General features: G+C 42.2%; 1 protein-coding gene across 1 annotated transcript; it reads left to right on the forward strand.

The window, feature by feature from the left end:
• The first annotated feature begins 7,671 nt into the window (after positions 1–7,671).
• TSPAN6 (tetraspanin 6) lies at positions 7,672–17,387 on the forward strand. The gene is made up of 8 exons (XM_066357046.1): positions 7,672–7,888; positions 8,848–9,036; positions 10,328–10,402; positions 11,250–11,348; positions 11,832–11,966; positions 14,765–14,848; positions 16,282–16,385; positions 17,204–17,387. The coding sequence occupies exons 1-7, from the start codon at positions 7,802–7,804 to the stop codon at positions 16,348–16,350; spliced, it is 738 nt and encodes a 245-aa protein (XP_066213143.1). The 5' UTR covers positions 7,672–7,801; the 3' UTR covers positions 16,351–16,385; positions 17,204–17,387.
• The last annotated feature ends 9,350 nt before the right edge of the window (positions 17,388–26,737 follow it).

Below are 26,737 nucleotides of genomic sequence, written 5' to 3' on the forward strand. Positions count from 1 at the left end.
AACTACTGTGTTAAGCACATGGAGAGACAAACATTCCTGACATCCTAATCCATGATTAATTTAACAGATACTTATCTATTATGTGCCACACACTCTTCTAGGTACTTGAGAGATATCAGTGAACAAAAAAGAAAATAATCTGTTCCCTTATAGACTGGAGGAGACAGACATTCAACAAAAATGTTTTTTATTACAATTGTGTATGCTTAGGGAAGTGACCTTCATCGGGTATCTACTATAAGCTAAGAACCAGGGAACAGTGGTGAGTAAGAGCTGTGTGATCCTTGATTTTAAGGAGCTCACTCTCCAGCTTCCAGAGGGTTTATGTTTAATAGGGAAGAGAAGGGGAACACAAACAATTAGAAACTAGTACAAGACTATATAAAGTTCCAAAATATATGCTATACACCAGTGGTCCCCAACCCCCAGGCCGCGGACTGGTACCAGTTCGTGGGCCATTTGGTACTAGTCCACAGAGAAAGAATAAATAACTTACATTATTTCCGTTTTATTTATATTTAAGTCTGAATGATGTTTTATTTTTAAAAATGACCAGATTCCCTCTGTTACATCCGTCTAAGACTCACTCTTGACGCTTGTCTCGGTCACGTGATACATTTATCCATCCCACCCTAAAGGCCAGTCCGTAAAAATATTTTCTGACATTAAACCGGTCGGTGGCCCAAAAAAGGTTGGGGACCACTAGTATACACTATGGGAAATCTATGAAAACTTTGTGGGAAGAGGTGATTCTTGGTCTATTCTCCAGAAAAGAAAATGACATAGACAAGAGCTCACTGTTAGGTCAGAGGGGTTTGGGCTAACTGGTTAGAAGAGTCAAGGGAGTGGTAAGAAACAAATATTGAATAAATAGGATAGGGCCAGATTGTGGGGTACTTGAAATAAAAATAAGCATTCACTCTAAACACATGTATTAGAAAAAAGTGATTTTGTTAAATGTGTGTGTGTGTGCGTTTATGAGAGAGAGAGAGAGAGAGAGAGAGAGAGAGGTTGAAGGAGAGATATTGAGAGAGAGAGAAAGAATAATTTTACCAGCATTGTTTTCTTTCTACAACAAACAAGCAAACAAAACCCTTCACTGACTCCCTCTTGTCAAAGAGTACAGTTCAAACTCTTAGCAGAGCATACCAAATCTTTCACAAGCAAACTCCACCTATGTCCTCAACCTAGTTTTAAACATTTACTCCATGACTTTTCATTCTGGACACACTGAACTTTCTGCTATTCCTTTCACACCTTAGTGCCTTTGCACAGACATATTTACTCTACCTTGTATTTCTTTCTCTCTTTTCCTGGTCTGTGGAAACCATATCCATCTTTACTGCTTAGAAGCTGTGCTCAGCTCAGCTCCACCAGAACTGGTTTGCTTCACCTTCCTTTTCTATCACATCTCTTTGTACATGTCTCAATTATAAGATTTATTACATTTATTGTTCACTTATGACAATCTCTGATCCCTACTATACTAGTCTGTTCATCTCACAGTCTACTGGGTCTCTTACTAGACTATGAGTGCCTAGTCTTCTTCATTTCCCCAGCACCAAACACAGAGCCGAGCACAGGCTATGATGAGGATGCTGCATAAGGACTCACATCCCACTTACAGCTGGAAAGAGCAGGACAGAAGGGTGGCAGAGAGAGGTTAAAGAAGAAAGTGAAGGAGAATATGGAAATCATAGAGAGAACAAAGTAAGGAGATAAATGAGAGAAGAGGGTCAGCATTACGAGAAGCATTATATCTATATATATATATATATATATATATATATATATATATATATATATATATATATATATATATATATATATAAAGAGCTTACTCAAAATAGGTAAAATTAATTTAAAAAATTTCCTCAGCACCTACTATGTGTGGCTAACACTATGTTAGACAGTGTAAAGATATAAAGTTAATTAAAATACTTGTCTATATGACTTGTTTGGGAAGATAAGAATTTCTTCAAGTTCTTAAAGTTCAGTATCATTTTTAACTTCAAGACTTTTAATATAAAGCCCCTCAGCAGTCAATAACATTGTTTTAAGAAATATTAGATTTAGCAACTGAATTGCCTAGCTGAAATCCTGGCAAAGCTTAACAAGACTTTAAGCAACTCTCTTAAAAATAGATTAAGGTAAATTGACATGGAATTGTGAATTTTAATACCATTCAAGAGTATTTCTCATTTTTAGGTGTCCCAAATTGTATACAGGTATAATAAAATTTTTTGAAGAAGGCAAGAGCAGGGATGAAAAGGAAGGGAAGGATTCAGAGAGAATCTGAAAGGAGTTGATGGAAAAAAGTGAATAAAAAATAGACACAAGAGAATATCATAGAAGGAATAATGAGAATATATAAGAAGCAATAGAAATAAAAAGATTCTTATTCAGGAAACTAATTATAGAAACTGTACATATGAAGTATTTATTTAAATAATGATGTTTGAATGATGTTTATCTGATAGTAGTATTGTAAAATGAGGTTTTAGTAAATAGGTATTACTTTAAAATTTTACATTAGGCACATAGCCAAAGATAATTGAAGAGATTCTAGAAAAGATATTAGAAAATCAAAATGGTACAAATCACTATGTAGATAAGAAATAAGATATATTCTTTTTTTTTTTTTTTTTTTTTTTTTTTTTTTAATAAATTTTTATTGATGTTAATGGGATGACATTAATAATTCAGGGTACATATATTCAAAGAAAACATGTCTAGGTTATTTTGTCATTAAATTATGTTGCATACCCCTCACCCAGAGTCAGATTGTCCTCCGTCATCCTCTGTCTAGTTTTCTCTGTGCCCCTCCCCCTCCCCCTAACTCTCCCTCCCTCCCTCCTGCGTCCTCCCTCCCCCCACCCCTGGTAACCACCACTCTCTTGTCCATGTCTCTTAGTCTCGTTTTTATGTTCCACCAATGTATGGAATCATGTAGTTCTTGTTTTTTTCTGATTTACTTATTTCACTCCGTATAATGTTATCAAGATCCCACCATTTTGCTGTAAATGATCTGATGTCATCATTTCTTATGGCTGAGTAGTATTCCATAGTGTATATGTGCCACATCTTCTTTATCCAGTCTTCTATTGAAGGGCTTTTTGGTTGTTTCCATGTCTTGGCCACTGTGAACAGTGCTGCAATGAACATGGGGCTACATGTGTCTTTACGTATCAATGATTCTGAGGTTTTGGGGTATATACCCAGTAGAGGGATTGCTGGGTCATAAGGTAGTTCTATTTGCAGTTTTTTGAGGAACCACCATACTTTCCTCCATAATGGTTGTACTACTTTACAGTCCCACCAACAGTGTATGAGGGTTCCTTTTTCTCCACAGCCTCTCCAACATTTGCTATTGTCCGTCTTGTTGATAATAGCTAATCTAACAGGGGTGAGGTGGTATCTCATTGTAGTTTTGATTTGCAAGAAATAAGATATATTCTGAGTGAAATGGTTGATGTCTTTGTCTTTTTATTGGTTCCTATGACAGAGTATAGTAATGCCCAGGACATTATACAGTAGTTTAGCTTAAATTTTCTATTTTGTGACACTGTGATACTTGGATGACTTACAGATTTAGTTTTTTTAAAATTTAATTTAATTAATCATATCTTGAGTCACTACTGAGTGATTAGCCTCACAGACGAGCTGTGACCAGTGAGCTCAACAGATATTAGCTGAGTATCAAATGAGCTCATCAATTGAGCATTGTGTCCTAGGGTGTTGGGGAGAGTGTAAAAGGGGGCACATGAGCCTGCCACACTGGCTCTTCAGGTAGTTTCTGAACATGTAGACAGCAGTATATAAGATAGGTAAGTAGAGAAGAAAGTACAAGGTACCATAGTAACTAAGGGTCTGAGTTAATGTGAGTGGTCAGACTATGAGTACTGATGTTAGAGGAAGGTACATGTGTGTGGGGTGAGGGGTTGGGGGAGGTGGAGGGGTAGTGAGAGATGGGAGATGAGGGAAGGTGGAGGTGGGGTGAGGAGAGGTGGGAAGTTGTAGGAGGTGGGATGTTGGGGGACTGAGGGTTTGTATTGGGGTGTAGAAGAAGGACATTCTCTTTGAGATACAGTTGAGGTGAACCTTAAGTACTTACAAGTAGGGGGCAGAAATTTTGAGTGAAGTTGGAGGGTGGGAAGGCATTAGGAAACATCTTTTTATTGGGGAGATAATTATACTGTGTCTATCGTGGAACAGAACTTTAACTTTGGAAAAGCAGTAAGAAACAAGTTGATATCATATTTCCTGGGGGAAGCATAGGTTATGCCAAAGAAAAACATGTAAACCCAGTCTCCAAGGTTACAGAAAGTTAATAAAAAAGGGACAAGGATCCTGATAAATATTGAATTTAGCCTGACTGGGTGGTGGCACAGTGGATGGAGTGTCAGACTGGGACCTGGAGGACCCAGGTTTGAGACCCTGAGGCCACCAGCTTGAGCCCAAGGTCGCTGGCTCGAGCAAGGGGTCACTCAGTCTGCTGTACAGTCTGCTGTAGCCCCCCCCCCAATCCCAGACAGGGCATATATGGGAAGGCAAAAGATGAACTAAGGAGCTGCAACACAGAGTTGATGCTTCTCATCTCTCTCTCTCTTCCTGTCTCTCTCTCTCTCTCTCTCTCTGAGTCTCTGTCTCTGTCACCAAAAAAGTAAATAAATAAAAGAAATTGAAAGTAAAACAAGCAGCAACAATAGTTAAAGAAATATTTTTTCTTCTTCTGTATTTTCAGTATCAAGCATGTGTTTTTTTAATCAGAAAGAGGGATAATAAGAGACTGAACCAGGAAAAGTACTGAACCCTTTTACACCACTCTGGGATAGGCAGGGTAACTTCTTACGTGTTTGGGCTAGTGGAATGAAGGCAAAAGTAAAATTGAACAAATAACTCCAAATACAAGGCAAAACTAAGGAAATGGTTGAGGTTCTTCTACTTTAGGGGCTTCAAAGAGCCCTTTTTTGTGGCTAAATGAGTACAGCAGCTTTGGTGAGTTTATTCCCAGCCAAGACAGCTTTTTGTACAATGGCAGCCATGTCTCCTCACAGGGTGGGCCTCGTTTCTGATTAGGGAAACAGAAGTTGGCAGGGCTTAGTCCTAGCCAAGTTACTTAAATTGGTCTCTCTGAACCTCTTTTCTCACCTGTTAACTGCTACCAATAGTAGTCTTGATATCACAATAACCATCATCACAACAATGGGTTTTGTGATGTATGCATGAGGTGACACATATTGAGTGCTTAGCAACTGTGATTGGTACATAGTCAATGCTGGATATTACAGTCATCATTAATACTTTAAAGAATAAATTTATCTTCTGACCTAGAGAATTACTTCTTACATGGCCTTAGACATGATCAGATGTCCCTTTGGTTTGAGTTTAGGCCCAAACCAGGTCTAAATTTGAACTAAACTGAACTTCTAGGTTTGGTGGCAGGGTGAGAACGGTGGGGAGGAAGGTGTAGCAGGGAGGGAGGCAGGGGTGCAAGGTGTTGTGACCATAGGAATATTAAATTCTGTGTAAACCTCTGGTTTAATTTGGCACCAACTGCTACTCAAACAAAGCAGCGTTGTGAGTGGCAGAGGAAGGGAGAGGAGGAAAATCAACACATTTTTGGAAATGAGATGTGGCTTTTGCTTTGACTATTTTGTTTTTCCTTCAGCCACAGAAGTATTTCTTTGCTCTGGGGCTCACAACAAAAATCCCTTCCACGATTTTTAAAATATTTTTTTAAGATGACAAGAGTTAGCAAGACTTCCCTTGATACTTGTTTAACAGAACTTCTCAGAGAGTGCTCTGTAGCCTCAGAAGTAAAGCTTTGCATGTACTTAGAGTTTCCCTCAAGGCTCATTTTCTGTAGCTATGGCACATGTGATCCTTGAAAAGTTGATGCACACTGTATTTCCTGGTGGCCTTGCCTCATTGCTAATAGGAATATAGATGTATCATTTACACATTCTCTCCATATATTTATGTGTTAGGCTTTTCTAATTTTAGGAAAAAATTCTAGTGTAAAGCCTGGCAGTACAGTAATTTATTCTCCAATGGTTGCTTTCTTGGACCTCAGACATCTGGCATGATGCTAAAAGGAGCTGGTCCTAGGTCAATATTCGAAGCACAGGGAAACTCTGTGTGACCAAGTCAATGGAACTTTCCTGTTTTTTGGGTTCTGTGGTATATGTTTAAAGCAAGGTTTCTGTTAAGCCTAATTTGGAGGGACCCAAAACATTGAAGACACGAACAAGGTCCGTTGATTACACACCAAAGCTTTATTGTCTAGCTTGGCCAAGCGGCAACTCCGACAGAAATCTGAAGGAGAGCGCCGGCCCTTTGTTTTACTTGGTTTTTATAGTTTTGTAAGTGGGAAGTACAGAAGCAAAAATTGTAATTAGGAGCCCTTTACCACTATTGGTTATAGTCATATGTCCTTTAACATGATAGGACCATGTTCAATTTGCAAGCCATACATCCTTTTGGAGAAAACAAAATTTACAAGTCAACACAATGGTAGAAAGATGTCTTTTACATATTAAAAGGCATTCCTATATTATCTAGTGTTCATCTGCTATCTCTCTGTCCAGAGTCACATGTGTTAACTACACGTATTTACATAGGAGAGGTAGTTTCCGTGGGGACAAATGCCCGCAAATGGCTCATAGTTATAAGAAAAGGTTCATTTTTGGCTTTTCTCTCCCTGCACTTGGCTGGCCATTCACCCTTTTCCCCACAGGTGTGGTGGAATGTCAGGGAATCCATGTTTTCCTCCCCTTTGCATTTACAATACAATGCCAAGGGCCATCCTGGTTATGCCAATCACACAGTACAGAGACTATTCTCAAAATTTCTCTGCACACCTTAACCTAAATCAACAAAATGATCCTCAAGCCTCCCAAAATATTAATATTAATTCTGTAGCCTTTGGTACTTTATAATACCTGCAGGTGAAGTGGCTCAGTGGCTCCTCAGTTTCAAGCAGAAAGGTTTGAGCATTCACCTCTCCTTCACTAACACACAACTTTGTGACATAGAAATACTACTGAACGTCCATTTGTGATGTTAAGCTTGTTTCAATTATAAAGTAAAGGGTTGGGTAGGCAACTGATGTGGTCTTCTAATTCCGTCCCTCTACAAACACGCACTGTCCCCACCGCATAAAACAATGTTCAAAAATTGAAAAGCACAAAACAAGTGAGAAAAAAATCAGCCTAATCCCTCCACTCCAGTAAATTGCACTTTCCCCTTTCAGTTTTTGTTTCAAAACGTGACTGTAGGTATCACGTTGCAGCCCACTTTGTTTCCCTTTGGAACTATATTTATTGTGGGTAGTTTTGCCATGTAATAAAATGTTTTTAAGTTACTTTTAACCTTTTTATTCCTTTTCTTCCTTCTAGGGCACTAGGGGCCAATGAGGCGGAACCTCAGAGCGGTGGCGCTTTTGAAGATAGAAACAATATGAAGTCACAAGGGCGGAGGAGAGGCGGTGTGTGTGTGTGGGGGGGTAGATTTTTAGTGCAATAAGGAAGCAAGGTCCATAGAAAGATCTAAGAAATGCCCGTCACTAGGACCTTTGTATACAGTTTTCAGTAGCCTTCGGCAGGGGGCGCTCGGAAATTGTCGTCCCTTTCCGGACAGCCTCGCGGACTTCGCCCTCTAGAAAATCGAACGGTGTTTCCGGCTCTTCTTGATTGTGGACGCTCGGAAGTTTTCGGCAGTTTCCGTGGAGACTCGGGGATTCTGTTTCTCGTCTGCGCTCCGATCGTTTAGTGCGGCGAGGCAGGGTCCTGGGCTAGTCATGGCGTCCCCATCTCGGAGACTACAGACTAAACCAGTCATTACTTGTTTCAAGAGCTTGCTCCTTATCTACACTTTCATCTTCTGGGTGAGAGACGATGGCGCCCGGGGACGGGGTGTGTGTGGGGGGGGATTCTGGGCTTGGGCTGGGGGTGTGACCCTTAGCGGAGGGAGTTCGGATCAGGGGTTCGATGGAAGGCACCGAGTGCAGAGGTTCGGACGGAGTTTAACCATTGAGACTCGGGCCCTGGCGACGAGTCGCTATGGATGGAGCTCGGGAATCTCGCCTGCGCGGGGCTCAGTGGGTCAGATGTCCGAGGCCGGTATGCTTAACTGGGACCCAGACACGAGGAACATTCAAATTCAATGCGAGGCCGGGGTTGGGGGGTTGGGGGTGGGGACGAGGAAGGGAGTGACCCCCCCCCCCGCCCCCGGAGTACGCTGAGGGTGTCCTCTGACCGTTGGAGAGGCTTGCTTGCATAAATCTCTTTTCTTTTCACTGCTTCCTAAGAGGTGAGTATTTTACAGGTAAGTATGGTAATGACTCCTCTCCCGCCAATCTATCCTCCGGCTTCCTTTTTGTGCACCGTCCCTTTGTGTTCCTGTGTGAACTTGGGGAAAGGGGGAAGTTTCTGGATTTCATAAAAACACTTATTTTCCCCCTCCCGTAAGGCTTTTCTAAGGCGGGAGTAAAACAGTTGAGAAAGTTTTGATCCCTAGGGCAAATATGCCCTGGGCTTGTGTTTACAAACAAACAAACATGAAGCCTTCTGCAGCTGACCCCCCTGGCTTGACCCTGGCTGCCTGGGCTATCTAAATGTTCCAGCTGTGGGTTTATCAAGTCTTGTCCTGTGTGCAGCTACCCTTCCTACCGTCCTCAATGCCACCCTTGTCTGCCATTTCCGATCCACAGCTCTGTGGCCACAGACTGCTAAATCAATTGTCACACCTATTGTTTCTTAAATACCTAGTGGTTTGTGGTTTGAATATACAGTATAGCTTTGAGTGTGCAATGTGTAACTTGCTTTTTTCTGATTTCCCACATAGATCACTGGCCTTATCCTTCTTGCTGTTGGCATTTGGGGCAGGGTGAGCCTGGAGAATTATTTTTCTCTTTTAAATGAGAGAGCCACCAATGTTCCCTTTGTGCTCGTTGGCACAGGCACTATCATCATTCTTATGGGCACCTTTGGCTGCTTTGCTACTTGCCGGGCCTCAGCATGGATGCTCAAATTGGTGAGTCCTTCCTCTCCTTAGAATTGATTCTTGGTTTCTGAAAAGATTTACACCTATCTTGTAGGCTTTGTTTCTTGCAACTGGCCATGACTTTTCTTTTTTTTTTTATTATATGTAAAATTTATTTTATTTTTTTATAATTTTATTTTTTTAATGGTACGACATCAATATATCAGGATACATATATTCAAATAACATGTCCAGGTTATCTTGTCGTTCACTTATGTTGCATACCCACCACCCAAAGTCAGATTGTCCTCTGTCACCTTCTATCTAGTTTTCTTTGTGCCCCTCCCCCTCCTCTTTCCCTCTCCCCCCTCCCCCTGTAACCACCACACTCTTGTCAATGTCTCTCAGTCTCACTTTTATGTCCCACCTACGTATGGAATAATGCAGTTCCTGGTTTTTTCTGATTTACTTATTTTGCTTCGTATCATGTTATCAAGATCCCACCATTTTGTTGTAAATGATCCGATGTCATCATTTCTTATGGCTGAGTAGTATTCCATAGTGTATATGTGCCACATCTTCTTTATCCAGTCATCTATTGACGGGCTTTTTGGTTGTTTCCATGCCCTGGCCACTGTGAACAATGCTGCAATAAACATGGGGCTGCATGTGTGGCCATGACTTTTTAAGATTTTTCTTGTTCTTTATCAAAACTTACCAAGTAGTTCAGCTGCCAGTAACCACTTTTTTTTTTGGATTAATTTTAATGTGGTGACATTGATAAATCAGGGTACATATGATCAGAGAAAACAACTCTAGGTTATTTTGCCATTTGCTTATGCTGCATTCCCATCACCCAAAGTCCAATTGTCTTTCGTCAGCTTCTAACTGGTTTTCTTTGTGCCCCTCCCCTCCCCCTCCCCACTCCTTCTCCCCCCCCACCCCGTAACCCCCACACAGTTGTCCATGTCTCTGAGTCTCATTTTTATGTCCCACCTATGTATGGAATCCTATAGTTCTTAGTTTTTTCTGATTTACTTATTTCACTCCATATAATGTTATCAAGGTCCAGCCATGTTATTGTAAATGATCCGACGTCATCATTTCTTATGGCTGAGTAGTGTTCCATAGTGTATATGTGCCAAAGCTTTTTAATCCACTCGTCCTCTGACGGACACTTGGGCTGTTTCCAGATCTTTGTGTAACCACTTTTGATGTGCTTTCCCTGTCCTTTTTTAAAAAACAAACAAACAAACAAACAAACAAAAAATGCTGATTGAACAGATCATTTTCCCCCCCTTTGACTCCCTTTGCTGACTTGAACTTTCTTTTTATCCTACAGTATGCAATGTTTCTAACTCTCATTTTTTTGGTTGAACTGGTTGCTGCCATTGTAGGATTTGTTTTCAGACACGAGGTAAGCCTGAGTTTGGGATATAAAAGTGGATTAATTTAAGTCACAGAGTTAAAGACAACTTTTACTAGTTAAAAATCACTTATAGCTGTATGTAAAGCTTCACTTTGCAACCTGTAGCTGACAATAATGGCTTTCCTGTAAAATATTCTAGCCTTCTTTTAATATTAAAGAACATTTAGAAACTTGTGGAGACTAATAATCACCAGAACAAAATTAAAGTTACCTGTAATCTCTAGTCATTTCTCTATCTATATGTACCTAGTAAAGTAGAGATGGTAATTTATAACTTTGATAGGAAACTATTTAAAGCACAAAACTGATACCTTCTCCACTTAAGCCACACAGTTAGAAAAGGTTGGATATACTTCATGTAATTCATGAGAACCTTAATATTGAATTAGAAATCAGGGTTCCAGTCCATTCAGCCTGGTGTTGGGAAGTGATTCACTGAGAGGTGAAGGCTCATCAATGAGTGTTTTACAAAGTGGTTAGTGCAGTCTTCCTAAGAAAGGTCTGGTAGCTTAGAAATTCCACAGGCATCAAATTTGTACTGTTTATAGTGGATAAAAATCGGGGGGTGGGAGAGGATATAGCAGTACAGAGCTGCCACTTGGATAAATACCTGCTCCTGTGGCACTTTGAACTCGTGCTGGTTATCTTTTATTGTGATGTTTTGCTTAGTAGCTCCCTCAGCCAAACCATATTGCTTGGGGCACGAGATCAGACCATTGATGTTAATTACCATGCATTTTGCTGCTGTCAAAGATATGACCATTGGTCAGATGTGGGAATTTCGAAAGAACTTTCTAGAATCTTTGTTAACTGGCCTTATGTTTCTTTGCTGTAGATTAAGAACAGCTTTAAGAATAATTATGAGAATGCCTTAAAGGAGTATAACACTACGGGAGATTATAGAAGTGATGCAATAGATAAGATTCAAAATACGGTAAGTGGTGAAAATCCCACGGTGGCTTCTCAAGACGGGAACACATGCTCTGTCCCCTCAGAGAAGAGGATGGGGCCCTGGCTTTGTCCACTTGTCCCATACTCTCAGTATAATGTTAGGGTGGGAGAGAATGGACCTACGGCCCTGTAAAGGAGAGTGTGATGATACTAAAGGACATACCTCTATTTTCTCCAAATCACTCTTCTCACACGTGCAACTCTTCACACTGACGTTGTGGACCAACAGTGTTGGCACCAACGATGCCAGGAAAGTAACACCGGTAGAAAATGTTAGAAACATTTCGTGTTTGAAACAAGTGCTCCCCTTTGGAATTACAATGCTAACTGAGGACAGCCACACAAAAATATCATGAAGTATAATAAATGTTGCTTTGAACACTACTTGTAATCTAAGATGACAGGTTAAATGTTTGACTACAAAGTGGGCATGTGAAATATCAATGTTTTTCTTATGATTTTTCAGTTGCACTGTTGCGGTGTCACCAACTTTAGAGATTGGCAGGATTCTAATTATTACGTAGAACAAGGATTTCCCAAAAGCTGTTGTAAACTTGAAGACTGTTCTCCTCAAAGAGATGCCGATAAAGTAAACAATGAAGTAAGGAGCCTTTAAAAATTTTTTTTGAGGACATTAACTGAATATAGAATGATGCATTTTAAAAAATTTTACAGTACACATAATATGAAATGGGGCAGGTATTATTCTCGATAAACAAATGAGGAAATGGAAACTCAGAAAAAGTGAGACTTGAGTTCATACAGCTAGCAAGAAACACGTTTTCAATGTGTAATCCAAACGGTGGAACTAGTGCTCCTCAAATTTCTGTTAAAATCACTGTGCTTGACAGGAGCCCTGGCCAAATAGCTCAGTAGTTTAGGACATTGTCTTCATATGCCAGGGTTGTGGGTTTGATCCCTGGTCAGGGCACATAACAAGAGTCAACCAAAGAATGCATGGAGAAGTGGAACAACAAATCAGATTTTCTCTCTCCTTCCCCCTCTTGACCTCTCAGTCTCTCTCCCTTTTCCCCTCTCCTCCTCTCCTCTTCTCCTCCTCTCCCTCTTCCCCCCTCCCTCTCTCCCCCTCTCTCCCTCTCCATCATTCCCTTTCTCCCTCTCCCCCTCTCCTTCTCTCTCTCTCTCCCTTTCTCCCTCTCTCTCCCTCTCCTCTACCCTTCTCTTCTTCTCCCTCTCCCCCTCTCCTTCTCTCCCTCTCTCCCTTTCTTCCTCTCTCCCCCTGTCCTTCTCTACCCCTCTCTTCTCCCTCTCCCCCTCTCCCTCGCTTCCCCTCTCCCCCTCTCCCTTTCTCCCTCTCTCCCCCTCCTTCTCTCTCTGTCTACCCCTCTTCTTCTCTCCCTCTCTCCCCCTCTCCCTTTCTCCCTCCCTTTCTCCCCCCTCTCTCCCTCTCTCCTTCTCTCCCTTCTCTTCTTCTCCTTCTCTTCCCCTCTCCTCCTCTTCCCCTCTCCTCCTCTCCTTCTCTTCTTCTCTCCCCCTCTCCTTCTCTTCCTCTCTCCCTTTCTTTCTCCCCCTCTCCTTCTCTCCCTCTCTCCCCCCTCCTCCTCTCCTATCCCTCCTCCTCACCCCCCTCCTCCCTTCCCCCTCTCCCCCTATCCCCCTCTCCTCTTATCCTCATCTACCTCTCTCCCCCTCTTTGTCCCCCTCTCCCCTTCTTCTCTCCCTCCCCCTCTCCCCATCTTCCCCACCCCCTCCCCTACTCCCTCTCTCCCTATATTCCCCTCTCTTTCCCTCTCTTCTTCTCCCTCTCCACCCTCCCTCTCTCCCCCTCTCCCTCTCTCCTTCTCTCCCTCTCTCCCTCTCTCCTCCTCCTCCTCCTCTCCTTCTCTCCCTCCTCCTCTCCCCTCCTACTCCTCTCCCTTTCCCCCTCTCCTGCTATCCCCCTCTTCCCTTATCCCCCTCTACCTCTCTCCCTCTCTCAATCCCCCTCTCTCCTCTCCTTCTCTCCCTCTCTCCCTCTCTCCCTCTCTCCTTCTCCTCCTCCTCCTCTCCATCTCTCCCTCCTCCTCTCCCCTCCTACTCCTCTCCCTTTCCCCCTCTCCTGCTATCCCCCTCTTCCCTTATCCCCCTCTACCTCTCTCCCTCTCTCAATCCCCCTCTCCCTCTCTCCCCCTCTCTCCTCTCCCCCTCTTTGTTCTTCTCTCCCCTTTGTTCTCTCCCTCCCCCTCTCCCCTACTGCCCCTCTCTCTCCCCCTCTCCTTCTCTCCCTCTCTCCACTTCTTTCTTTCTCCCTCTCTCCCCCTCTTCTCACCCTCACCTGCTCCTCTCCTTCTTCTCTTCCTCCCCCTCTCCCCTTCTCTCCCACCTCCTCTCCCTCTCTCCCTCTCTTCCCCCTCCTCCTCTCCTTCTCCCCCTCCTCCTCTCCCCTTCCCCCTCTCTTCCTATTTCCCTCTCCCCTTATCCCCATCTACCTCTCTCCCTCTCTCAATCCCCCTCTCCATCTCTTCCTTTCTCCCTCTCCCCTTCTTCTCTCCCTTTTCCCCTTTCTCCCCCTCTCCTTCTCTCCCTCTCTCCCGGTCTCCCCCTCTCTTCTCCTCTCCTCCTCTCCTCCTCTCCTCCTCTCCTTCTCCCCCTCCTCCTCACCCCTCTTCCTCTCCCCTTCCCCCTCTCTCCCTATTTCCCTCTCCCTTTATCCCCATCTACCTCTCTCCCTCTCTCCCCCTCTTTGTCCTCCTCTCCCCTTGTTCTCTCCCTCCCCCTCTCCCCATCTCCCCCACCCTCTCTCCCCTACTTCCTCTCTCCCTATCTTCCTCTCTCCCCCTGTCTCCCTCTCCTTCTCTCCCTCTCTCCCTTTCTCCCTCTCTCCCTCTCTCCCCTTCTCCCTCTCTCCCCTCTCTTCTTCTCCCTCTCCCTCTCCCTCTCTCCGCCTCTCCCCCTCTCCTTCTCCCCCTCCTCCTCTCCCCTCCTCCTCTCCCTTCCCCCTCTCCTCCTATTTCCCTCTCCCCTTATCCCCCTCTACCTCTTTCCCTCTCTCAATCCCTCTCTCCCCCTCTCCCTCTCTCCCTCTCTCCTCCTCTCTCCCTCCCCCTCTAGTCCTCTCCCTCCTCTCCCCCTCCCTCCTCCTCTTCCTCTCCCCCTCCTTCTCCTCCTCTCCTCCTCTCTCCCTTCCTTCTCTCCCTTTTCCTCTCTCTTCCTCTCTCTCTTCCCCCTCTCCCTTCCTCCTCTCTCTCTCTCTCTCTCTCTCTCTCTCTCTCTCTCTCATCAATAAATGAAAATTTAAAAAATTCTAAAAAGCACTGTGCTGGAAAGGAGACAGGATTTGTTACATGAGAGTACATTTTAATGCAATGGAAAAGGCTAGGATAGTCAAAGCTCTCTGCAGAGCTGTATGATCAAAATATGATTGCCTGTGCTGTACTTAACGTAGTTCTCTTTCGTCAGGGTTGTTTTATAAAGGTGATATCCACTGTGGAATCAGAAATGGAAGTTGTTGCTGGAATTTGCTTTGGAGTGGCTTGCTTTCAGGTAGGTCCTTGTGCTTAGGAAATGTTTCATCAGCCTTGTAGGTGTCGGCTAGAAGATGTCCACTTTGCAAGCTTCAAGTTTCTGCCTCAGGAGCTTGGATAGTACAGGTGTTTTCAGAGAAGTTACATTTTCTCCAGACTCTCAGTTGCACATCCCAGCATACAAATCCTTTGATTTTGTACATGAAACATGTAGTATATAATTTATGATTGGGTCTTTATTTAGCTTCCTTGGGAGGGAATAGTTTGCTCTTTTCATTCCAGTTTTTTGATGTCTTGGAGCTTGTATTTCCCCACTGTTTTCCACAATTACAGAGTTCTCTAAGTTTTTATTTCCATTTTCCATTTTACCTGTTTTTTGTTTTTTTTTAACCACGGCCAGTCACGCCTTGAAACTGTTGAAAAATTGAAGACTTCTAGCAGTATGCATCTTTTGAAAACAGTTAACTGGAGAAAGAGCTGCTGCTCTGTTAGTTGTAGGAACTTTCCAGCATCATAGTTCATTAAACAAAACAGATAGATGGTAACCTTCTCTAGTCTATAGTCACTCAAGATTTAAAAACGTTATTCTTTATTTTTTCCTGGGAGGAAACTGCTTGGTGAGTTGGATATAAGATCCAGCCTGTTACAATTTAGATCATACATCCCCCCATTCAATATATGCCTATTATTTTGGGTAGATGCTATGCTGTGGATCAAATTGTATTTCTTGAGTTTTCCTATGTCTCACTGTAGCATAAAAAGTCTGTGTTGTGGCTCTAGACAGTTTTTATAGGGGGTGGAGTTTTTCCTATTAAACATTGTAGAGAGAAGACTGAAGCATTTTGACCTATGTAATTAATGAACTCTAATCTTAATATATATCTAACGTAGAAGGCATAGCTATGTCTGAATCAGCACTAATAAAATAGCCACTTACCAACTTTGAAAGGTTCTAATAAATGAAATTTAAGATTTGTTTCCTCAGCTACTCCAGCCTTATTTGAAGTTTGGAAAAGCCACAAATGGTTAGTGGTGACGGTATTGAACAGGACAGGTATTACTGTACATTATCAGCATTGCAACGTTGTTCCAAACCCTCCAAGAAAATTTCTGTCCTCACAGATGGGTTACTTGTTGAGATACTTACTTATTCCAAGCCATACCCTTTTTGTTCTGATAACTGAGGGGAAGAATAAGAAAAGTTTCCCCAAAATTATGACATTTAGAATTTTCCTTGAGTGATTTTGTTAGTGACAGTTATGAAATACCCGGGCACAGTAATCGTCAAACTTCACTTCTAGTCTTTGAATGTGATCTAGGTGTTGCAGACTATCAAACATAACTGTCTAGAAAACCTTCAGGGAGGAAATCACTAGTAAATTATATGTGAAGGAGACTATACCTAAAGCTCTTTGGTGTGTGTGTTTAATTTTCCTCATATTTTATTTCCAGCTCGTTGGTATCTTTCTTGCCTACTGCCTCTCTCGTGCTATAACAAATAACCAGTATGAGATAGTGTAACGGACATGACTGGCTTACTCCTGTCCAACTTTAAGGTATGTTCATTTTGGTCCTCAGTTCTGTCAGTCTTGGTGTTTGTTTCAGCTTGTGCATGTGACGGATGGAGTAACTTCGCCAAAAGGTCTTGTCCGGTAGGGCCTTCAGATCTTATTGGTACTGTTAGCCCCACATAAGCAGCCCAGGTCTCTAAATACAAGGCATGGTCAGAAAGGACGAAGAGCCTTGGGTTTACTTACACATGTCCAGCCTATAGATTCTAAGTGGTCCCCTTGCTAACAATTTTTAAAATAATTTATTCATTTTTTAGAAAGGAAATAGAGACAGAGACAGAGAGAGAGAGAGAGAAGTAGGGAGAGGAGCAGAAAGCATCAACTCATATGTGCCTTGACCAGGCAAGCCCAGGGTCTCGAACCAGTAACCTCAGCATTTCAGAGAGATGCTTTATCCACTGTGCCAGCACAGGTCAGGCTTGCTAACAAATTTGAACCTGGAATGGATAGAAATGAGGTTCCCTGGCAAGTACACTCAGCTCTTGACCAATAGTGGCATATCCCCTAATCTTTGACCTGGTTCTTTCTATCACAGTCTCCTGGTGGACTGTTGTTAAAGCCATAAACTCATTTAGCCTAACCAGGAACCAGAATTTGGGGAAACGTGTGTTTCGGTAACTGCAGTATTTAAATGGAAGATTGTGAGGACTGCATTAATCCCTAGGGCACCCTTCACATTTCCATTGAGCCACTGACTAGGAACACATGAAGGTCTTCATTAGTAGAAGAGAATGTGTGCACGTGCATACAGATATTGAAATTCTTGTTACAATTACATTAAGTTTTTTTTCCTTTAATTTCAGGACATTTGCATCCCCTGCTCCATGAACTACTACTAGATTGCCTGGTTGGAAACTGTCAGAGTACCAGTAGACAGAAAAACTACACTAAAAGTCTGATTCAACATTTGTCAGTGTATGTAAGATCACGGAAACTTCCTTATCACTCGGAAACACTGGAAGTGCTAGTAAATTGTAAATGAAACAATGCTGTGTTCCTCTTGATTTTGTTTTTTCGCAACATAGGTCTTTTTAAAGGCACTGTGGATTTTCTATTTTGTTGTACTGTTATAAAATGGGAAATTGACCCCTTCGGACCGGCCCCTTCCTGGCCAAGGTTATGTGGTTTGATTGCATAATTAGTGTCAAAAAGTTAAAATGTTTTGATTAGCCTTTCTCTGTTCTGCTGATAGGCAGAGAGTGAAATTGTGTAATATTAATTCCAGCCAGGAATTGGGTGGCACCCATCAGAGTTGCCAGATGGCAGTAACAGCCTCTGCCCTAACGTACCAAAGACTAAAGAGCACTACCAGTGTTCTGTGACACATCAGATAGCAACACACACTTCACATTTCTTCGCCTCCAAGTTAAGGTGTTTATAGAGATGTACATATTTCCTCTATCGTTTGAAAGGTTCTAACGGTGTCAGAATGAATTGTGTTTTCCTGAAAAAATGTAAAGCAACTCATCTTCATTAGCTTTAGCCAGTATTTCCTTACCCAGTTGATATGACTTAAATGTCAAAATTGTGGTCAGCTTTTCTCATCTTAGTTTTGTTTTGTGCCTTTGATTATATTGTTTTCCTCCAAAATCATCATGTTTAAATTTCCCTTTTAGAAAACCTGCTGGATAGTTGTTTCCACTGAGAAAGCTAAGCCCCATAATTCTAATTGCAGTGCAGTTTTACATCTGAAATATAAAACTGGGCTATTGACTCTATTCTTTTAAAACAATGTCTGCACCGTTGTCTTTGTCTATGAGTATTTTTTGTTTGTTCATTTGTTGCTCTCAGTTTTCTGTCTAACATGTGAGTGAAATCATGTGGTTCTTGTCTTTCTGACTTATTTCACTTAGCATGATATTCTACTTGAAGCCTATGTGATATTAACCAATGTCACCCCAATAAATGTAATAAAAATAATAAAACCAAACAAAAGAATTAATGTCTCTCTTTACAAAAACTTATTCCCTGTGAACGGTTTACATTCCTTGTAATGAAATGTTAAAATCTTCACATTCTCCCAGAAATCAGACTTTTTAAGTGTGTAGTGTGCATTAAGAAGTTGGATAAAGCCTTGGTTGGGAATCTCCAGTGGTTAGAGCATCATCCTGGTACGCCAAGGTTTCAGGTTTCATCCCCGGTTAGGGCACAGGCAAAGAATCAACCAATGAATACATGAATAAGTGGAATAACAAATAGGCCAGTATAGTTTGATCTTGTTTTTGGGGTTTGGCAAGGTAGTGTGATTATACTTGGTAGGATGTTTTTTTCTCTCAAATTAAATAAAATTAAAAAAATAAGTTGGATAGAGTGACTCAGTATCTTCAGGGTAATAAGGAAATGATTAGAACTTGAGTGTAAATGGGGGAATTCTTCCCTTGGTTTGGGTTTCTTTGTATATCTATTAGGAACAACTCGTCTCTGATTGCCCAATATCCACACAGTCCTGAAATTTGATGGTAAGGGGGAAAGTCAATCATAGTTTAAAAAATGGATAAAAATAACTAAGTAAAATTAGTAATAATTTTCTTTTTTATCTTTAATCATTTTTAAAATTTTTCCAATTACAGTTGACATTTAATACCATATTATTTTCACATGTACACTCCAGTGATTGGGCATATAACTTAGTAAGTGATCATCCTGATAAGTCTTGCGCACATCTGACATCATCTATACTCATTAGAATATTTTGACTATTTCCCCTATGTTGTACTTTACATCAATCCCCATGACTGTTCTGTAACAACAATTTGTACTTCTTAATCCCTTCACCTTCACTCATCCCCCCAACCCTGTTCTCATCTCGCAACCCTCAAAATGTTCTCTGTATCTATGAGTCTGTTTCTGTCCTGCTAGTTTGTTTACTTTGCATTTTAGATTCAATTGTTGACAGACATATATTTTTTCTTCTTAAAGAAGACCCTTCAACATTTCATATAATACTGGTTTGACCATGATGAACCTTTTCAGCTTTTTCTTGTCTGGGAAGCTCTGTATCTGTCCTTCACTTTTAAATGATAGTTTTGCTGAATAGAGGGGTGGTCTTCGTGGTAGGTCCTTGCTTTTCATCACTTTGAATATTTCCTGCCACTCCCTTCTGGCCTGCAAAGTTTCTGTTGAGAAATCAGTTGACAATCTTATGGGAGTTCCCTTGTAGATAACTAACTGCTTTTCTCTTGCTGCTTTTAAGATTTTCTCTGTCCTTAGCCTTTTCTTTTATAATTACAATGTATCTTGGTGTGGGCCTTGTTGGGCTCATCTTGTTTGGGATTCTCTGTGTTTCCTGGACTTGTATGTCTTTCTTTCACCAGGTTAGGGAAATTTTCCGTCATTTTTTCAAATAGGCTTTCAATTTCTTGTTCTTTCTCTTCTGGCACCCCCATGATGCAAATGTTTGTTTGCCTTAAGTTGTCCCAGAGGCTCCTTACACTATCTTCATTTAAAAAAAAAAAAATTTTTACTTTTCTGATCAGGTGGGTTTTGCTTCCTTATATTCCAAATCACTAATTTGGTTCTTAGTTTGATGTACTCTATTGTTGATTCCCTGTAAATTATTCTTTGTTTCTGAGTGGTTCTTTTTTTATGGTTTCTATGTCTTTTTTTATGCTTATTTTTTGGTTGAAGTTCTCACTATGTTCCTTGAGCATCCTTATAACCATTGTTTTGAACCCTGTATCTGATAGTTTGCTTGCCTCCATTTCATTAATTTCTTTTTCTGGAGATTTCTCCTGTTCTTTCATTTGGGAACTGCTTCTTTGTCTCTGCATTTTGGCTGCTTCCCTATCTGTTTATTTCTCTTTATTACGTAGAGCTGCTATTTCTCCCAGACTTGGTAGAGTGAACTTGTGTTGTAGTTATCCTGTAGAGTCCAATGACACAGCCTCCTCAGTTACCCAAGCTGGGCACTCCAAGTGTGCCCCTGTGTGGGCTGCGTGCACTGTCTTGTAGTTAAGCCTGGATTGCTGTTGGCATCAGTGAAAGGAATTGACCACCAGGCCGATCGGCTCTGAAGACTGGCTGAGAATACAGCACTAGAGCTGCTGTGCTGGAGTCAACCCTACAGAGCAGGACTTGCTTCAGTGGGGCTTTGGTGCATACTGAGTCCACTCCTTGCATGTGTTGCTTGTGGAGGTGTTAGAGTTGTACTCTGGAATGGTCTGAAGCTGTGAACTAGATACACTGGCTCTGGGACCTCCTGGGAGGTATAAGGTCACCCACTGCCTGGGGCCACTTGGCAGGAGTTACAGAGCAATCTTCAGATGGCTGCTACTTGGGCTGGGTTTGGAGGTATCCAGAAGAAGCTACGCTGTGAACCAAGGACAGGTGCCCCTAGTGCCAGGCCCCTGGAGCTACTTAACAAGTGGTCTGGGGTATGCAGAGGCCGGATGATGCTTGTTTGAGAGATTTTAGAAAAGTCCAAAGCATGAGCTAAGACAGGCCATTTGTATAGAAAGCCACTGAAAATGGCTTGGGTGGGCCTACAAGTTGGGTGGAGTGGGGTCCCAGGGAATTCCCTGGCTGGGGTAAACAGTGTGACCCAGGTTGATGGGAGCTTAGATATGTTGCCTGCCTGCCGGCTCTGTGTATGTGTGGTTGGTAGTGTCTATAAAACAAACAGTAACCTCTGGCAGCACTTTCATCTGGCAGAAAGCTGTACCCCTTAGTTCTTGCCTTGATGCTCGACAATCCAGTTCCTCCCCGGATGTCTGGTTCCTTTCAGGTTGCTGCTCCAGCACTGGAGCTCAGAGGGAGTGAGTCTGACCATTTCTGTGCTTGGGCTCTTTAAGAGGGGCTGCCTTGGACTGCAACAGCTGTTCGCCTCTCTCTGCCCCAATCCCTGCTGGTTTTTACAGCCAGAGGTTATGGAAACTTCTCTTCCTGGCACTGAATCTCTGGGCTGGGGGGCCTGGTGGGGCTGAGAACCCTCATTCCTCAGGGGGAACCTCTGCAGCTGAGCTATCCTTTCTGATTTTAATCTGCCACACATAAGAATGCAACCCGCCCATTCCTGTCTTTCATCCCTCCTACCAGTCTTTGTGTGGCTTCATTAATTTCTTAGTTGTAGGATCTCCATTCAGCCAGAGTTCAGGTGGTTCTTAGTGATTAGTTGTAATTTTGATGTGGTTGTGGGAGGATGTGGTTGATGTGGCAGTAATAGTAAGTGCCAAGGACATGTTTTAAAATGCTTGGAGTTACTGCAGAAAGAGCATATTGTCCATTAAAACATCTGAGGGATGACTTGACATAATGTAAAGTGAGTGATAAAACAGTTGAAAATTAGTGACTCTCCAGATGCAGTAAATTAGTAGTTTGTTGGCTGTTGGAATTGTGGATGTTAATCCAAATTCGGAGGGACCCAAAATATGGAAGACAGGAACAAGGTCCATCGTTTACACATTAAAGCTTTATTGTCTAGCCTGGCCAAGCTGCGGGAACTCCGACAGAAATCTGACCGAGAGCGCTCCGGCCCTTTGTTCTACTTAGTTTTTATAGTTTTGTAAGTGGGAAGTACAGAAGCAAAATTGCAATTAGGAGCCCCTTACCGCTATTGGTTATAGTCATATGTCCTTTAAGATGATATGACCACGTTCAATTTGCAAACCATACATCCTTTTGGAGAAAACAAAATTTACAAGTCAACACAATGGTAGAAAGATACCTCTTTACATATTAAAAGGCCTTCCTATATTTTCTAGTGTTCATCGGCCATCTCTCTGTCCAGAGTCAGACGTATTAACCACATGCATTTACATAAGAGAGGTAGTTTCCGTGGGGACAAATGCTCGCAAATGGCTCATTGCTATAAGAAAAGGTTTATTTTGGCTTTTCTCTTCCTGCACCTGGCTAGCCATTCACTCCTTTCCCCATAGGTGTGGTGGAATGTCAGGGAATCCATGCTTTCCTTCCCTTTTCATTTACAATACAATGGCAAGAGCCATCCTGGTTATGCCAGTCACACAGTACAGAGACTATTCTCACAATTTCTCTGCACACCTTAACCCAAATTAATAAAATGTTCTCCAAGCCTCCTAAAATATTAATATTAATTCTGTAGCCTTTGGTACTTTACAACACCTGGGGGTGAAATGGCGCAGTGGCTCCTCATGGACACTGAGAAAGAAGATACCTACTGATAAGACCTTCTGGTGGCTAATCAGGCTCAAATTTAAAATCAGAGCTTAGAAGCTGTTTTTAAACTGGTCTCTCATTCAAACCGTACTTCAGGGAGAAGCCTGTACTGATCTGCTTGCTTGCACTGACATCTGAGCCAGCCCTTAGAAAAAGGTTCCTGAAGTTGTATTTCAACACCATCCAATCAGAGCTACACAGCTTTATCCCCACCAGCATCTTTCTTTTTTCTTTTCCAAGTGAGAGGAGGGGAGACAGAGAGACAGATTACTGCCTGAGTCCCAACCAGAATCCACTCCGCAAACCCCATCTGAGACCAATGCTCTGCCTATTTGGGGCCATGCTTGTAACTAAGCTATTTCTAGAACCTGAGGCAGAGGCTCCATGGAGCCATCCTCAGCTCCCGGGGCTATGCACTCATACCTATCTAGCCATGGCTGCAGGAGGAGAAGAAAGGAAGAGAGAGAGAAGAGGGCGAGGGATAGAGAAGGAGATGGTCGCTTCTTCTGTGTGCCTTGACTGGGAATCGAACCTGGGACATCCACACACTGGAGTGGGCCAATGCTCTACCACTGAGCCAACTGGTCAAGGCCCCCATCAGCATCTTTATTGACCAATCAGAGCAGCTCTATTTTGCTCAATCAGAACAGTGTTTTTTGGAACAAAACTGTAAGGCTCTGCAGTCTTCACTTTCATGAGGACAAACCAATGAGAGACCAGAAACAGGAACTTCTGTCTATATGTCAGCTCCCCTCTTAATTGGAGAGTACTTTCCTTTTCGACCGAAGACTAAAAAGTGCATTTCCTCATCTGGAGCTGAAACACCAAAGAAGTCACACTGGAGCAGAGAGGGCAGACCTGCGCAGGGCAGAGTGGAGCAGAGCAGCACAAAGTGTAGTGGAACAGAGCAGGCAGAACTGAGCAGGTGGAACAGAGAACAGCCGTCTACGGGGAGAGGAGCCTCAACCCAGGATCCCCTTGCCCCAGCGCTGCTTCATCCCAGGGCTGCCTCGTAGTCGTGTTGTTTCACAGCCATGCTGTTTTCACAGCTACGCTGTATCACAATTAAGCTGTTTGTACTAAAGTTTCCTTCTTCACTGCACCCCAAAATTGGGGATTTCTGTTGGTGTTGAATTGGCACCAAGGACAAAATTAATGACAGAATTAATGAAGCCAAAAGAGAAAATATTTAAAGGAGAATCAGCAATTTTCCAATAGGTATTTTTCACTAGGATGAAGAACCTTTTAAAGTTTTCTTTTTTTGTGTGTGTGTGTGACAGAGACAGAGAGAGACAGAGAGGGACAGATAGGGACAGACAGACAGGAAGGGAGAGAGATGAGAAGCATCAATTCTTCGTTGAGGCAGCTTAGTTGTTTATTGATTGCTTTCTCATATGTGCTTTGACCAGGGGGCTGCAGCAGACTGACCCCTTACTCAAGCTAGTGACCCCGGGCTCAAGCTAGTGAGCCTTACTTAAACCAGATGAGCCTGCGCTCAAGCCTGTGATCTTAGGGTTTCGAACCTGGGTCCTCTGCGTCCCAGTCCAACACTTTATCCACTGCGCCACTGCCTAATCAGGCTTAAAGTTTTCTTTAAGTAGTTTTTGAAAAGTTAAACGTTTTCCCTCATTATTAAAAAGAAAGAAAACATAGAAAATATGAAAAGTAGAGCCTGACCAGGCAGTGACACAGTGGATAGAGCATTGGCTTAGGATTCAGAGGACCCAAGTTCGAATCCCTAGGTTGCTGGCTTGAGCACGGGCTCACCAGCTTGAGCCCAAGGTCACTGGCTTTCTCAAAGGGTCACTGGCTCTGCTGGAGCCCCCCGACCCTGGCCAAGTACATATGAGAAAGCAATCAATGAACAAGTAAGGAGCTGCAACAAAGAATTGATGCTTCTCATTTCTCTCCCTTTCTGTCTGTCCCTCTCTCTTTCTCTCTCTGTCTCTCACTAATAAAAAAAGAGAAAATATGGAAAGTAGAAATTAAAAAAAATATATACCACACATCACCCTTAAACTTGGTTAATGTATTTATTTAAAATTTTAAAACAATTTTTATTTTTTAAAGATTTTATTTATTGATTTTAGAGCAGAGAGAGAGAAAGGGGGAAAGGAGTGGGGAACATCAACTCATCGTTGCTTCTCGTATGTGCTTTGATCCTGCAAATCTGGGGTTTCAAACCAACAACCTCAGTGTTTCAGATCAAAGCTCTATCTATTGCACTACCACAGGTCAGGATGTTTATGTATTTATTTTAAAGTGGGTTTATTTTATTGTCCTTATATCCAATGTGTGTGTGTGCATACCGACATGTAAAATTTACTTCCACCTTCAACATGCCAAAGGTATCCTGTGGGTTGATTCACTTCCAGGCCCCGTGTTGATTCCTGCAAAGCAGCTCTGAACTCCACTTTGAGAAGCAAAGTTCCATGGGTACATTTTCTGAAAGTATGGAAAGCCTGGCAGCTTTGGCCTATTCCTGTAGAGGGTTAGACATATGTTTTAGGCATCAACGTTTTATGGAAATGAATACCTAATACAAGGTATAAATGCCATTTCTGTTTTTCCTTGGAGCTCACACAGGATTCTTTGAGACATGATGTGTTTAACCTCCTGCCAGAATCTGAATTGGTACTTTGCCAGTGATGTGGCCAACTCAACCAATTAAATTATGAGAAGTAAAATAATGTACGGTACACATTTTTTATGAAAATGAGAAAACTTTGGTTCCTTTGGGCTATTCTGTGTAGGCGTTTGTACTTGTAGAAAGAACTTTAACACACAATAAATACAATCTCTACTTTTCCTCAGCATGCATAAGATGCATTGATTTTTAAGTTTGTCATCCTTTGAGGTTGACTCTTTGCCTGTGATGTGGCAAATCCAACTTTTGTTTAATTCTAAAAGGGTAAAAGCTGATATGTCAGAAAATAATACATAAACTGAAACAGTTACCAGGGAATGAGACTTTCATTTTTAAGTAATTGGTTTACAGCTTCACCCAAATTCCTTGTGAGAGAGAAGCCATTATGACTTAATTATGGCTTTTCTATTAGGGATCTCTACCCCATGGCTAGTAGTGTTAGGTACTTGTAAGAGCACAGCAAATGTTAATGAAATAAGTGAGTGATACTAATTATAATGGCTCTTTAATGCTCTGTGTGAAATACATTGTTGGTCTAAATATCTCATTCCATGTAAGCCACCGTTTATATAGTACAAACTACCTGCCTGGTTAGAAGCCACTTAACCTCAAAAACCACTGCTAACTTCCTCTTGGTCAAATCACTTTTTGCTGTTTCTCTTTTCTGAACTTACTTCATTTGAAACTACCAAAGATTCTTGTTTTGTTCTTTGTTTTGATCTTGTAATATCCTGCTTTTCTTTGCTTTTACTGCTTTTTCTGATTTACTTTGCTGTTTTAATTTCCTCCTATTTTCTTTTATTTTTTTTGAAGTCAGAAATGGATAGGCAGTCAGACAGACTCCCACATGTGCCTGACTGGGATCCACCTGGCATGTCCACCAGGGAGCGATGCTCTGCCCATCTGGGGCATTGGCCTGTTGTGGCCAGAGCCATTCTAGCGCCTGAGGTGGAGGCCATGGAGCCATCCTCAGCACCCAGGCCAACTTTGCTCCCATGGAGCCTTGGCTGTGGGAGGGGGAAAAGAGAGATAGAGAGGAAGGAGAGGGGGAAGAGTGGAGAAGCAAATGGGCGCTTCTGGGTGCCCTGGCCAGGAATTGAACTTGGGACTTCCACATACTGGGCCGACACTACCGCTGAGCCAACTGTCCAGGGCCTAATTTTCTCTTATTTCCAAGTGTGGCTGTCCCCAAAGGCCTGCATTTGGCTTTCTGCTCTTAGACTATGATAACCTTGGAGGAATTAAATGTAGATGGTCACAAGGTCTAACCCTTTGCTCTCTAATTGGTCAGGTTAGTTGTGTGTTGGTCATAGCAGCTTGCTTGCATTCTTCCTATCCCCCAATCATACCCAAAAGCTTAACATTCTGAACGCTTAAAATTCAAGAACTCCCTCTATAATATTAGTCCATGGACAATAGGCACTCATTTGATCTTGAATGAACTGGTTTCTTCAGTAGGAATAGCACAGTTCATGGGAATTTGGGGTAACAGACCAGTTGCTCTAAGAGTTCATTACCATTGCTTCTGCCACATGCATATATTAGACAAACATGAATT

Source organism: Saccopteryx leptura, chromosome X, assembly GCF_036850995.1.
Source record: "Saccopteryx leptura isolate mSacLep1 chromosome X, mSacLep1_pri_phased_curated, whole genome shotgun sequence".
In the NCBI taxonomy this organism is placed as follows: Eukaryota; Metazoa; Chordata; class Mammalia; order Chiroptera; family Emballonuridae; genus Saccopteryx; species Saccopteryx leptura.